The 13,086-nt window shown below is 41.6% G+C and overlaps 1 protein-coding gene across 1 annotated transcript in view; it reads right to left on the reverse strand.

The window, feature by feature from the left end:
• Positions 1-11,888, reverse strand: part of polq (polymerase (DNA directed), theta) — a 73,536-nt gene extending 61,648 nt beyond the window's left edge. Inside the window, exons 1-5 of the mRNA XM_080203436.1 lie at positions 11,702-11,888; positions 11,041-11,152; positions 6,688-7,435; positions 4,882-5,061; positions 1,505-1,635 (exon numbers count right to left, since the gene is read on the reverse strand). Of these exons, the coding sequence (XP_080059562.1) occupies positions 1,505-1,635; positions 4,882-5,061; positions 6,688-7,435; positions 11,041-11,152; positions 11,702-11,784 (1,254 nt within the window). The 5' untranslated portion in view covers positions 11,785-11,888. The remainder of the gene's footprint in view (positions 1-1,504; positions 1,636-4,881; positions 5,062-6,687; positions 7,436-11,040; positions 11,153-11,701) is intronic.
• Positions 11,889-13,086: the final 1,198 nt, after the last annotated feature.

Consider the following 13,086-nt stretch of genomic DNA (forward strand, 5'->3'; position numbering starts at 1 on the left):
AGAAAAATTAAAGGGGCCATGCACTCCAAAAGCATATAGAACCAGTACAGCAGAAGCTGACTTGTGTTCCATTAGTTTTGGTTGGACTCAAACACAGATCCCAGAAGCAAAAAAGAGGAACAGGAAACATCATTTTTCAACATGTAATTACATCATGTGTGTAGAATGATCAACAATCACAAATATGCATATTGAAAAGAAAGGTTTGTGTTTATATTGTGCATTTCACCACAGGGCATGTTGAAGAACTTTACAGCTAATGAAGCACTTTTGACATGTAGAGACTATCGTAATGTTAGAAATGCAGCACAAAGCCCACAAACTTCAAAGTGTGAATGACCATGATCTGTTTTTTGTGCTTTTGATTAGGGGTGAATATTGGCCAGGACAGGAGGGATAGCTCCTCTACTTTTCTTCTAAAGTGGGATCTTTTACATCATTCAAAAAGGCAAACGGAGCCTCTATTTAAGACTCATCCAAAAGAATGGCATCTCCTGACAATGCAGCACTGCCTCAGTGTTGACATTACTTGAGTACACAATGGAGAGAACACTGTTCTTCCAGAATCAAAATGATGAAAAAATCTATCAATACTCTCCCTGACACAAACGCTGCTGATGATGGTTTAATGACAGACAGCAATGACAACTAAAATAGTCAATTATTTTAAACAACCGTAGGAGAGGAGGCAAGCTTCATTGATTAATTGTGCTCAGATTATCACGAATGATAACCCCTGACATTATTCATTGTCTGCACTAAAATCACTATTTTTCTTGTCCCCTCTCATAATGATAATGACTGTCAGAAACCTTCATAGACATTGACAGCTTTCCAATGCCTCCAATTAGTGACCATTCTTCATGAGCCTGGGCTATGAGCGTGTAAACAAACTGTTCAACTGCAGATGACATCAGTGAGCAATCCTGCTGTCATTCAAACTTATATTTGTCACTAGATAATGACCAGGGGTCCAAACCTGGCTGATTGTTCTCTGGACCTGTTCTAAGAAGCTGATGCTAATTGTTATATCACTATTGTCACTCCAATAAAAATCATCTGAATCGGGACAAGTCAGACAGGAAACTGATGTCACAGTAGCACATAAATACCATGTTCTTGAATCTTTAAGTGTATTTTTGGTAACAGTCACTAGTCACTGATATTAGTCATAGCTGAAGCTCATCCCTCTCTGTTACATCAAACTGTATGAGTCAAATCTGCTGTCACCACCATCAACTCCCCCACAGCATGACGAAAAGCAGCACTTTCAAAAACTTGTTTCATGTTTAGACGCAGAATAAAGCTTTCTTTATTCAACCCCAGTCCCAATTTTAAAAAAAGCAGTCCACACTGCACCCAAGAGAAATCTGCCATTTCTCATACTGGTTGAGAACACCAATTTGAGAATACTCAACTCATTTGACTTGAATTATTTAGCCATCGTACAAACAGAACTTGCAGGGGATCAAAATTATTTTCCAACATTTGTTGCCGCACTGACCTGCAGGTAGTACATTTTCTCCTTTGCCACAGAAACAAACGGTAGGATAAACAGTGCTTTCTTCCTCTTTTCCAGAACTCTCTTTAGGACGAGCAGCTCTGCAACAAGTGTCTTTCCAGCACTGGTGGGGGCTGCAACATCAAAGAAAATTAGAGTTAATTGGTTTTGTGCCAACAGCAAAGTATCAGCAATTGGTTAAATCTCTATCACCCCCTTTCCGCCCCAACAGATAAATAGAAATAATAATTTCTTCCAACCAACTCCAATGAAACATGACACTCTGATCTCAAAAACTTAGCAAATACATTTGCTAAGTTTAGCAACGCACTAGAAGAAATTACAAGCTACCATCCCACATGTCCTTTTCCCACAATCAAAGTTATTCTAAATATAGGAAAGAAGGTTCCTGCCTCTGACAAATTTTAGAGAACTGTTTTCAACTCCGGGACCTGTAATCAAAGGAATAGTCCAGAAGGTGGAGTGCTGGGCACAAAGGCCCATCTGAATGAATCAACCATATGGCAGAGCAGAAAAATGAAAAGATAGTGTGGAGTCACTAAGCTAGAATCTTTCCCCAGGTCACAGTACATGTGATTGCATTCAATATAATTTGCATGAGAATATATAGGAAGCATGGGACCAAAAAAATAAATGTTACTCAATTCATCAAACTAATTCCTTCCAAAAACAGTATAATCCTCTATCAGATTCTTGGGAAATTAACCAAAAGCATTAAATTCTGCAACATTGCTTCCGATTCATTCCCCAAAAGCAATCAAGCAAAACTTCAGAATATCAAACTAATTTTAGTTAAGGATGTATGATTTTGTGAAAGTCTAACAGGTAACTTCTACACCAGTTTATTTATTTTCCCATCCTGTCAATACAGTAAGTTACTTTCTCATTTAGTTGACCATTTTGAAAAAAAGGTCAGGCTCCCAACTCCAGTTGATGTACAAGAGTCTACTTCAAGATTGATTTGTTCTCAGATACTTCTCTGTCAGAGACAGAGCAAGATTTCTTTCCCCTTCACTTGTTTTGCATGGTGATTTGATCAAATTCAAAAGCTTAATTTAGGAAAGTACCAACGAGTTAAGGCTGCAATCTTTTTTCTAATTCATTCGTGGGACATAGGTGTTGTTGGTTGGCCAGCCAGTATTTATTGCCCATCCCTAGTTGCCCTTGAGAAGGTGATGGTGAGCTGCCATCTTGAATCGCTGCAGTCTATGTTCTGTGGGTTGACCCACAATGCCATTAGAGAGAGAATTCCAGATTTTTGACCCAGCAACTGCAAAGGAACAGAGATATACTTCCGAGTCAGGATAGTGAGTGGCTTGGAGGGGAACTTGCTGGTGGTGGTGTTCCCATGTATCTGCTGCCCTTGCCTTTCTAGATGGAAGTAATCATGGGTTTGGAAAGTGCTGTCTAAGGATCTTTGGTGAATTGCTGCAGTGCATCTTGTAGATAGTACACACTGCTGCTACTGGACGTCAGTGGTGAAGGGATTGAATGTTTACAGATGTGGTGCCAATTAAGCGGGCTGCTTTGTCCTGAATGGTGTCAAGCTTCTTCAGTGTTGTTGAAGCTGCACCCAACAAGGGGGGAGTATTCCATCACACTCCTGACTTGTGCCTTGTAGATGGTGGATAGGGAGTCAGGAGGTGACTTACTCACCACAGTATCCCTAGCCTCTGACTTGCTCTTGTAGCTGTCTTGTACTGTGTTTCTATGGTAAGTCCAGTTGAGTTTCTGGTCAACGGTAGCCCCAAGGATGTTAACAGTGGGGGATTCAGTGATGGTTATACCATTGAATGTCATGGGGCAGTGGTTAGAGTGTCTCTTATTGATGGTCATTGCCTGGCATTTGTGTGGCATGAATGTTACTTGCCACTTGTCAGCCCAAGCCTGAATATTGTCCAGATTTTGTTGCATTTGAACATGGACTGTTTCAGTTTCTGAGTCGTCGCGAATGGAGCTGAACATTATGCAATCATCGGCGAACATCCCCACTTCTGACCTTATGGTGGAGGGAAGGTCATTGATGAAGCAGCTGAAGATTGTTGGGCTTAGGACACTACCTTGAGGGACTCCTGCAGAGATGTCCTTGAGCTGAGATGACTGATCCTCCACGATCACAACCACCTTCACATGTAGCAGGTATGATTCCAACTAGCGGAGAGTTTGCCCCTGATACCCATTGATTCCAATTTCACTAGGGCTCCTTGATGCCACACTCCAATGCGGCCTTGATGTCAAGGGCTGTCACTCTCACCTCACCTCTGGAATTCAGCTCTTTTGTCTTTGTTTGAACCAAGGCTATAACAAGGTCAGGAACTGAGTGACTCTGGCAAAACCCAAACTGGGCATCACCGAGCAGGTTATTGCTGACCAGGTGCTGCATGATAGCCCTGATGATGACCTAGAATAGACTGATTGGGTGATCACTGGCCTGGTTGGATTTGTCCTGCTTTTCGTGTGTAGGACATACCTGGACAATTTTCCACATTGCTGGGTAGATGCCAGTATTCTAACTGTACTGGAAGAACTTGGCTAGAGAAGCAGCAAGTTCTGGAGCACAAGTTTTCAGTACTGTTGCCGGAATATTATCTGAGCCCATTGCCTTTGCAGTATCCAGTGCCTGCAGCCATTTCTTGATATCATGTGGAGTGAATTGGCTGGAGACCGGCATCTGAGATACTGGGGACCACCAGAGGAGGCCGAGATGGATTATCCACTCAGCACATCTGGCTGAAGACTGCTGTGACTACTTCAGCCTTATCTTTTGCACTGATGTGCTGGGGTCCTTCATCATTGAGGATGGGGATATTTGTGGAGCATACCCCTCCAGTGAGTGGTTTAATTTTCCACCACCACTCTCAACTGGATGTGGAAGGAATGCAGAGCTTAGATCTGATCCATTGGTTGTGGGAGCACTTAGCTTTGTCTATCACTTGCTGTTTTTGCCATTTGGCATGCAAGTAGTCCTGTTTGGTAGCTTCACCAGGTTGACACCTTATTTTTAGGTATGCCTGGTGCTGCTCCTGGCATGTCCAGCTGCATTCTCCATTGAACCAGGGTTGACCCCCTGGCTTGATGGTAATGGTTGAGTGGGGGATATGCTGGGCCATGAGGTTGCAGATTGTGTTGGAGTACAGTTCCGCTGGTGAATCTCACCTGTAATGACTAGAAAGCTGCCCAGAATCAAACGCAAACACAAAATTACTAACTTTTTAAAATGTAAGGGGAAGACAAAAATCGTTGAAATTTTAATTTATAAAAATAGGGCAAGTCAACATTATTTAGATATTGTTAAATGTAAGGTGACCTTATTAATCAAAAACTTATATCAGCTTAAATATTACAAAATATTAAGTTACCTGAATAGACCAAGTTCCGTCCCTCTAATACCTGATGTTGGGTAAGACATTCAGCTTGCCATTCAAAAATGCTCACCACTCCCAAGCTCTGATATTTCTCCAGAACTGACTTGGGCAGTCCCCAGTTAGAAAGCAGCAGCACTGATTGTTGTGTGGGGGCAGCTACATGCCCACATTGCCCTAGAATAAGATGCAAACAACTCTGACATGTCTACAAAGAAATATGCAAGACAGCAAATTACCTGTAATATTAACTACACTGTTCAAAACAACTTTTCTCACATAAAGTGTAAAATTAATCATGGCAAAGGAATGTTACTGATCAAGTTTATTATGCAAGTGATTAATTACATTTGACAGACCACACACTGTTGAAACCTAACATTTCTGACTTGTAATTACGAGGTTTTACATTCAACATTTGATAAAAAATAAATAAATTAGCAGTAATGATATGGTCACTGTCGGCAATAAAATTGGTTCATAAATTATACTGTGGTGTCCTGTAGATTCATCGAACAGTATGAGCCAAATGTTGTCCCTGGAAGCATAATCATTCTGACTTGACAACAGAACTGTGTTAAAACACAGTATTGATTATCAATTTCTCAGGACTGTCATTGCTGCCTGAGATATGCATAACTGGTTAAATTACACATAACACCATAAGTAATCAAAACCCAAAGATGACACTGAAATGAGGCAGAAAGTGGAGGGCAGGGTTAACAAGCGAGGGATCAAGGTCATAGCTGCTAATGTATGAATTGATTTACTGTTTTGCCAACAAAGCAATGATGCAAACAATCTAAGTGATTTACACACCACAGCACTTCCACAATTCCAATCATTGTGTATCTATCAGATAAAGCCAGCCAAATTAAGCTCCAAGAGCCCTGCCATACAACCCCAACCTCTACTTTCCCCTATCCATTAAAGTATAAACGTGTGTTAAAATACATACAAAACACATCATGTCACAATCGAGGAGGCCAAGATAAAATTGATCCAGTGACTATATGCAATTTTTTGTGCGTCATGGTGAGCTTTACCCAGAGCTCCTCATTGGTTGGGACAGTGTGTTAATTCTTTACTGCCTTCCCATACCCTAGTGCAACCACAAGAAGATTTAATCTTCTAGGCAGTTATTTTAAAATACTAGTCAGAATAGAGAAGAGTGGATGCAATGAAAATACTAAAAAGATTCCCCAAACCTGTCCACTATTTACAGCTGATTGACGTGGATAAGACAGTTCAGTGCAACTGAAGATAATGCCATAATGCACGCTCTACAGTTGCTGTACCTTTGGAATCTTTAAACCACACCCCCATTGTTTTAATCTTTTCACTAAGTCTAACCACGAATATAATTGAAAGCAAAAACTTTTTAACTGAAGAGTGTGAAATTCCCTCTTCCCCCACTTGTTCAGGATCTAATGAATGTCACATTAATGGAAAATTCTTTCTGCTGCATCCAATCTCAAAACAGGAGATCTGGATCTTGAACCAGTGCGAGGTTTGACCTTGGAAAGTGAAGGAAACATAAAAACAAAAGAGACCTGACAAATTGACATCTTCCAACAATTTTGCAAAAATAAGTGACTAATGCAGCCACAAATGCACGCTTTAGTAAACAGACTAGGGCGGAACCAGAGATTAATCAAGTGAATACGTCCCGTCAGAAACTGCGACAGAAGGTGGGTGCCTTAAGTGTTTACTTTCAAAGACACTGCCAATTTGTTTCTCAAGAAAATTAGTGGAATAACAATTATATTTAGTACTGTTTAATTTGCTTAATATAGACTGTACCTGTTGCTGTCAGGGACTCACTGAGTTTGCTGCCATCTAACAAACTTTGACTGAGGCCAGCAGGTGGTGTCAGTACAGACAAGGAACAACTGGATTGAAAAAGCTTCCTCTTTTGCAACAGATTTTGGCAGTTTGGACTAAGCACGAAGGAATTTCTTGATGTTTCCAAAGTTCTACCCAGATGATGTGAAGTTCTAACTTGCCGTTTAACCGCAGCTCTTGCTTTTTGACTTTTCTGAACACGAGATAGTTGCTGGTCTTCATTGATGACAGGCGAACGCTTATGGCAAACAACTACCTTCTTTGCAATAGAGTGTGCTGAAGTTTCTGAATCTGGATTGTTCGTAGACAAAGGCCTTTCTCTCTTGCGCCCATTGACCAACTCTTTATGGCTGCTATACAAAGGTTTATTGATCAAATCAAGGATAGGACCTGTAATAACCATTGAGTCCTTAGTTTCTGTAGGAGTTGCCATACTTTTCTTCTGGTCCACACTACTACTTGCTGCAGAACTTGAGCCCTTCTTGTCTTCATTAGAAAGATTAATCTGATTAACTTCTTCAACTGTGCCCCCACTGGAATTGGAAGTCTCCTTAATGTTGTTTAAACGTAGAGATTTTAAAACATCTTCTCTTGGAATTCCAGCATTCCAGTTGTTTTCAAGATCCAATGCTGCTTGTATAAGTTCATCGTCGAGTGACAATGATGAGCCAGGGCTCCCAAATGATGCTTTAACATTAGCAGGAGTCTGAAAGAAAATGAAACATGACATGTGTTTTTGCATACATTCAGAATAAACGTAATGAGTTAACAGCACAAATCGAGACAAATCTACACAATTTTCCCATTCCACCCGCCACAGGACTATCTTGCAAAGAGAGGGTGCACGATGGCACAGTGGTTAGCACTGCTGCCTCACAGCACTAGGGACACAGGCTCGATTCCCAGCTTGGATCACTTTGTGTGCAATTTGCACATTTTCCCCATTTCTGCATGGGTTTCCTCCCACAGTCCGAAAGATGCATTGGTTAGGTGAATTGGCCATGCTCCATTCCCCCCCAAGTACCTGAGCAGGCGCTGGAATGTGGTGACTAGGGGGTTTTCACAGTAACTTTATTGCAGTGTGAATGTAAGCCTACTTGTGACTAATAAATAAACTGTAAAATTTTAAAAGTCTGTTGCCCTCAGATGAGATTTTCCGGCTTTGGGGAGAGCCAGAAAATGCCATGGTTGCAGAGAAACCAGGTTTAGGAACTGAATATCTAAGGGTACTCACTATTTTGGAAGAGTAGAGAGAAAGGAAAAGGTGGTGGTGTAGCTTTGCTAGTATGGGAAGAAATCAGTAGTGAGACATGGTATAAGCACTGGAGATAATGATGTAGAATTAGTCTGGACAGAAAGAAGAAATAGCAAGGGAAAGATATCTATGATGGGAGTAATCTAAAGGTTGTTCAGTCCTTTTTAATCTTCCATTCAATGTTTCAATGTTCAGCATTTACAACTGGTTTGCTACTTATATCATAGAACCATAGAACGATTTGTGACACTGAAGGAGGCCACTCAACTGATGTTTATACAATATTATAAATAGTAATCCAAGACTAGAATGAGTGGATGATGAATGCTCTAGATGTGAAGATCTATCACCTAATGAATGTAAGTAACATCATGAACATGGAATCAAGTTAGAGTTGAGGACAGTGAAAATGAAGTTACAAATGCTCTCTCACCAAGAGATCCAGGGATGGCCTGACAAGTTACAGCAAACAGACAGGCAGCAATGTGGCAATGTTGGAGATGACTTCTCACTAGGAGGTGGTGTTTTGCTGCTGGGGTCCAGAATAACCATACCCAAAGTGATGCAGAAAGAACTATTCCAGAAGGTGCATGAAGATCTTCTAGGCAGTTATTTTAAAATACTGGCAAGAATTGAGAAGAGTGGATGCAATGAAAACACTAAAAAGATTCCCCAAAACTGTTCACTGATTACAGCTGACTGATGGTGGATAAGACAGTTCAGTGCAACTGTCACACAAAGGGTGTTGCCATAATGCACGTTCTACAGTTGCAGTACCTTTAGAATCTTTAAGCCACACCCCCATTGTTTTAAACTTTTCACTCAGTCTAACCACAAATATAATTGAAAGCAGAAACATATTCACTGAATTAACCTCCATCTGCCATCATCAGCCCACTGACCCAATTGATCAACATCCCATTGCAATTGGAAATAACTTTCTTCACTGTCCACTATGCCACCAATCTTAGTGTCATCTGCAAACTTACTAACCATGCCTCCTATATTCTCATCCGAATCATTAATATAAATGACAAATAACAGTGGACCCAGCAATGATCCCTGAGGTAGGTGCTGCTCACAGGCCTCCAGTTTGAAAAACAACCCTCTACAACCACCCTCCGGCTTCTGTCAAGAAGCCAATTTTGTATCCATTTAGATACCTTATCATGGATCCCCAGTGGATTCAACCTTACGCAACAATCTACCATGGGTACCTTGTCAAAGGCATGGTACCCATGTTGACTCTGCCTGATTAACTTGAATTTCTTAACTGTAACTTCTTTAATTATAGCTTCCAACATTTTCCCTATGTCATATTAAGGTAATTGGTCTGGATTTTCTTGCTTTCTGTCTCCCTCCCACTTTTGATAAAGGAGTTACATTCACTATTTTCCAATTGAATGGAACCTTCCCCAAATGTAGGAAATTTTGGAAAAATAAAATCAATGTATCAACTATCTCAGTGCCACTTCTTTTAAGACCCTAGAGTGAAGTCCATCAGGACCAAGGACTTGTCAAATTGCAGCTCCAACATTTGCTCAGTACCACTTCCCAGGTAATTGCAATTTTCTTGAGTTCCTCTCTTCCTTACAGTTCCTGATTTACAGCTTTTTTTTCTGGAACATTACTTGTATCCTCCACAGTGAAGACTGATTAAAAATACTGATTCAATTCATCTACCATCTCCTTATTTTCTATTATTAATTCCCAGACTCAGTTCCTCATGGACCAACGTTCACTTTGTTAACTCTTTTCTTTTTAAGTATCTACAGAAGTTCCACTGTGCTTTTATATTTCTAGCTAGGTTTCTGTTGTACTCTAGTTTGACAACTACAAACATCATCTCAACTGTATGAAGTCCATTCACGGAATAAGAGATTCCTAAAGGCGTTTGACAAGGCCCCGCATTGCGGGGGATTGGGGACAGAGTGCTGGATTGGATTGAGGATTGGCTGACTGACAAAAATCAGAGGATTGAGATAAATGGATCCTTCTCTGGTTGGCGAAATGTAACTAGCAGGGTGCTGCAGAGGTCAGTCCACAGACCTCAACTGTTTATAATCTATATAAATGATCTGCAAGCACGGACAGGGTGTAACACAGCAAAATTTGTGGATGATACTAAAATAGGTGGGAAAGCAGGCAGTGAGGAGGATATAAAGATTTTACAGACAGACAGAGATAGCCTAGGCAAATGGGCCAAAATTTGGCAGATGGAGTTTAACATGGATAAGTGTGAAGTTGTCCATTTTGGCAGAAAAAATAGAAAGCAGATTCAAAACGCATCCGGACAGAGGGATCTGGGTGCCTATATTCATAAATCACAGAAAGTCAGTATGCAAGAGCAGCATGTAATAAAAAGGCAAATGGGATGTTGGCATTTATTGCAAAGGAACTGGAGTATAAAATCAGAGAAGTGTTGTTGCAATGGTACAGGGTGTTGGTGAGGCCACAGCTGGAGTACTGTGTCCAGTTTTGATTTCCTTATTTGAGGAAAGATGTGGTGACATTGGAGGCAGTTCAGAGGCGGTTCACCAGATTAATTCTGGGGATGAAAGACTTGACTTATGAGGAGAGATTAAACTGAGGAGAGACATGAGGAAAAGCTTAACACGAGTGAGTAGTTAGGGTCTGGAGCACATTGCCTGAGAATGTGGTGGAGGCAGGTTCATTCAAAGCATTCAAAATGGAAATAGACAGTCATCTGAAAAGGAAGAATGTGCAGGCTAATGGGGAGAATGGCACCAAATTTTAATTCAGAGAGCTGGTGCAGATACAATGGGTCAAATGGCCTCCTTCTGCACTGTAACAATCTGTGAAAGGCAAAATTTACCCCTTTCTTCATTGGGTCTGATTTGTCATCATGCCCAAGTGTTCCGAGGTCTTCCTCCAATAATTACTAAAACAGTAATCACCATCTTAATTGTCCAAACCATGTTTCTCGCTTGATCATCTTTGTTTTATTAAGAGTAATAGGTATTTGCTATTCAGCTCTTTAAAGAAACTTTAGCCCAAAATTGTATGATTTTTTTAGTGCTCTCTGCAAAACTTACCTTGGCTTGGATCCCATCAGTGTGATTTTCCTTGCCATTTGAACTTCGCATGAGAACTCGCTGCTGTAAGCGGCCTGAGCGGCGAAGGTTTAGGGAAGGTGAATCCACACTGCTAGAAAATTTTTTAAAAAGGCCTCAATTAACTCTTGCACTAATCAGTTTAATATTCCACCAACTCGAGATAGATGCATGTCCCAGCAAGGCAAAGCGGAGAAATACAGAAGCCAAATTAAACTAAAGTAAAAGTAAAGTTTATTTATTAGTTACAAGTAAGACTTACATTAACACTGCAACTAAGTTACTGTGAAATTCCTCTAGTCACCCCCTCCGGCGCCTGTTAGGGTCAATGCACCTAATCAGCATGTCTTTCAGACTGTGGTGCGGAACCACAGCACCTGGAGGAAACACACGCAGACACAGGGAGAATGTGCAAACTGCACACATACAGTGATCCAAGCCAGGAATCGAACCCGGGTCCCTGGCACTGTGAGACAGCAGTGCTAACCACTGTGTCACCGTGACTAATAAATAAATAAATTTTACCTTCCTACCCAGTCTAGGCAACTGTAGTCCCACAATGGGCGTCCTCTGCAGTGGCCGAGAAACTAGGCTGACTGAGAATGAATGCTAGCATTGCAAAAAAGAAACAGGGGGTTCTTACCTTTGCTTTCGAACGGACACTCGATGTTGCCCCAGAAAGCGATGCCGGCTGCTGGTGGCTGGAATAATTTCTTTGTTGGTCATTGCTATTCATTGAATCTGTAAGCTGTCTGAGGATGTGGAGACTTGGAAAGCCTTTCGATTTTCACCCTTGACTTCCAAAATAACTACATTAGCAAACAGACATGTCCAGTACTTATAAAAATCATACACATTTAAACATCGGCAGGTTATACTTTGTGAACAGATCAGATTTGCTGCTTACTGTAATCGAACAATATAAATTATGAAAGATTAATTTCGCAACCTCTCGGTTCAGTTCCTTTTCTTTGGGTATTTTGTCTATTGCTGGAGGTTTATATTTTATTGGGAGAGAGGGGTAGTTTATCACAGCCCGGTGTTGATGTTGCTAAGATTTCAGGACATGTTCAGTTTGAATGTGAACAGCCGGCTGTTCCCCACCGGGTATTTCAAACAGACCGCCAGTGGAAACACAACCGGTTCCGCCGCTGATCTCATCCCCCAGCAGTGTCTTCCGGTCCGTCTGATAAACTGTTCCGCCAGCAGCGTCTTCCGGTCCGTCTGATAAACTGTTCCCCCAGCAGCGTCTTCCGGTCCGTCTGATAAACTGTTCCCCCAGCAGCGTCTTCCGGTCTGTCTGACAAACTGTTCTCCTCAGCAGCGTCTTCCGGTCCGTCTGACAAGCTGTTCCCCCAGCAGCGTCATCCGGTCCGTCTGACAAACTGTTCCTCCAGCAGCGTCTTCCGGTCCGTCTGACAAACTGTTCCGTCTGGCAGCGGTCTCCCGGTCTACCTAACAAATTGTTCCCCCGCCCCAGTCGGCAAGGCCTTGGGGGGAGTGAATGGCTTCAGAATCCGCTTTCAACTGTTCATTTAATTTTTATGAGGGCAAATTAACTTCCGGAATTAAGCTTTGTATTTAAAACGTGGCTGGCTATTCAGAGAGGAGTCGAATTATTCGCTCTGACTTATACAACCGCTACGAAATTTCCTGCCACCCCTCTCCCCAGTCACAAGTAAGGCTTGTATTAACACTGCAATGAAGTTACTATGAAATTCCCGTACCCGCCACACTCCAGCACTTGTTCAGATCAATGTACCTGACCAGCACACCTTTCGGACTGTGGGAGGAAACCCGCGCAGACACAGGGAGAATGTGCAAACTGCACACAGACAGTCACCCAAGCTGGGATTTGAACCCAGACCCCAGGTGCAGTGAGGCAGCAGTGGTTAGCAAAATCCATATTCCATAATTGTGTTATATTTTATTGAATTAAAGTTTTACTGCAGTGTTTAAAACTTTGGAAAGTTTTGCATGGTGTTCAGAGAGTTTAGATACCAACACCAGTGCAGAACAACAGGTCAA

This window comes from Carcharhinus amblyrhynchos, chromosome 15 (genome assembly GCF_965287045.1).
Source record: "Carcharhinus amblyrhynchos chromosome 15, sCarAmb.v2.hapA, whole genome shotgun sequence".
NCBI classification, from domain to species: domain Eukaryota; kingdom Metazoa; phylum Chordata; class Chondrichthyes; order Carcharhiniformes; family Carcharhinidae; genus Carcharhinus; species Carcharhinus amblyrhynchos.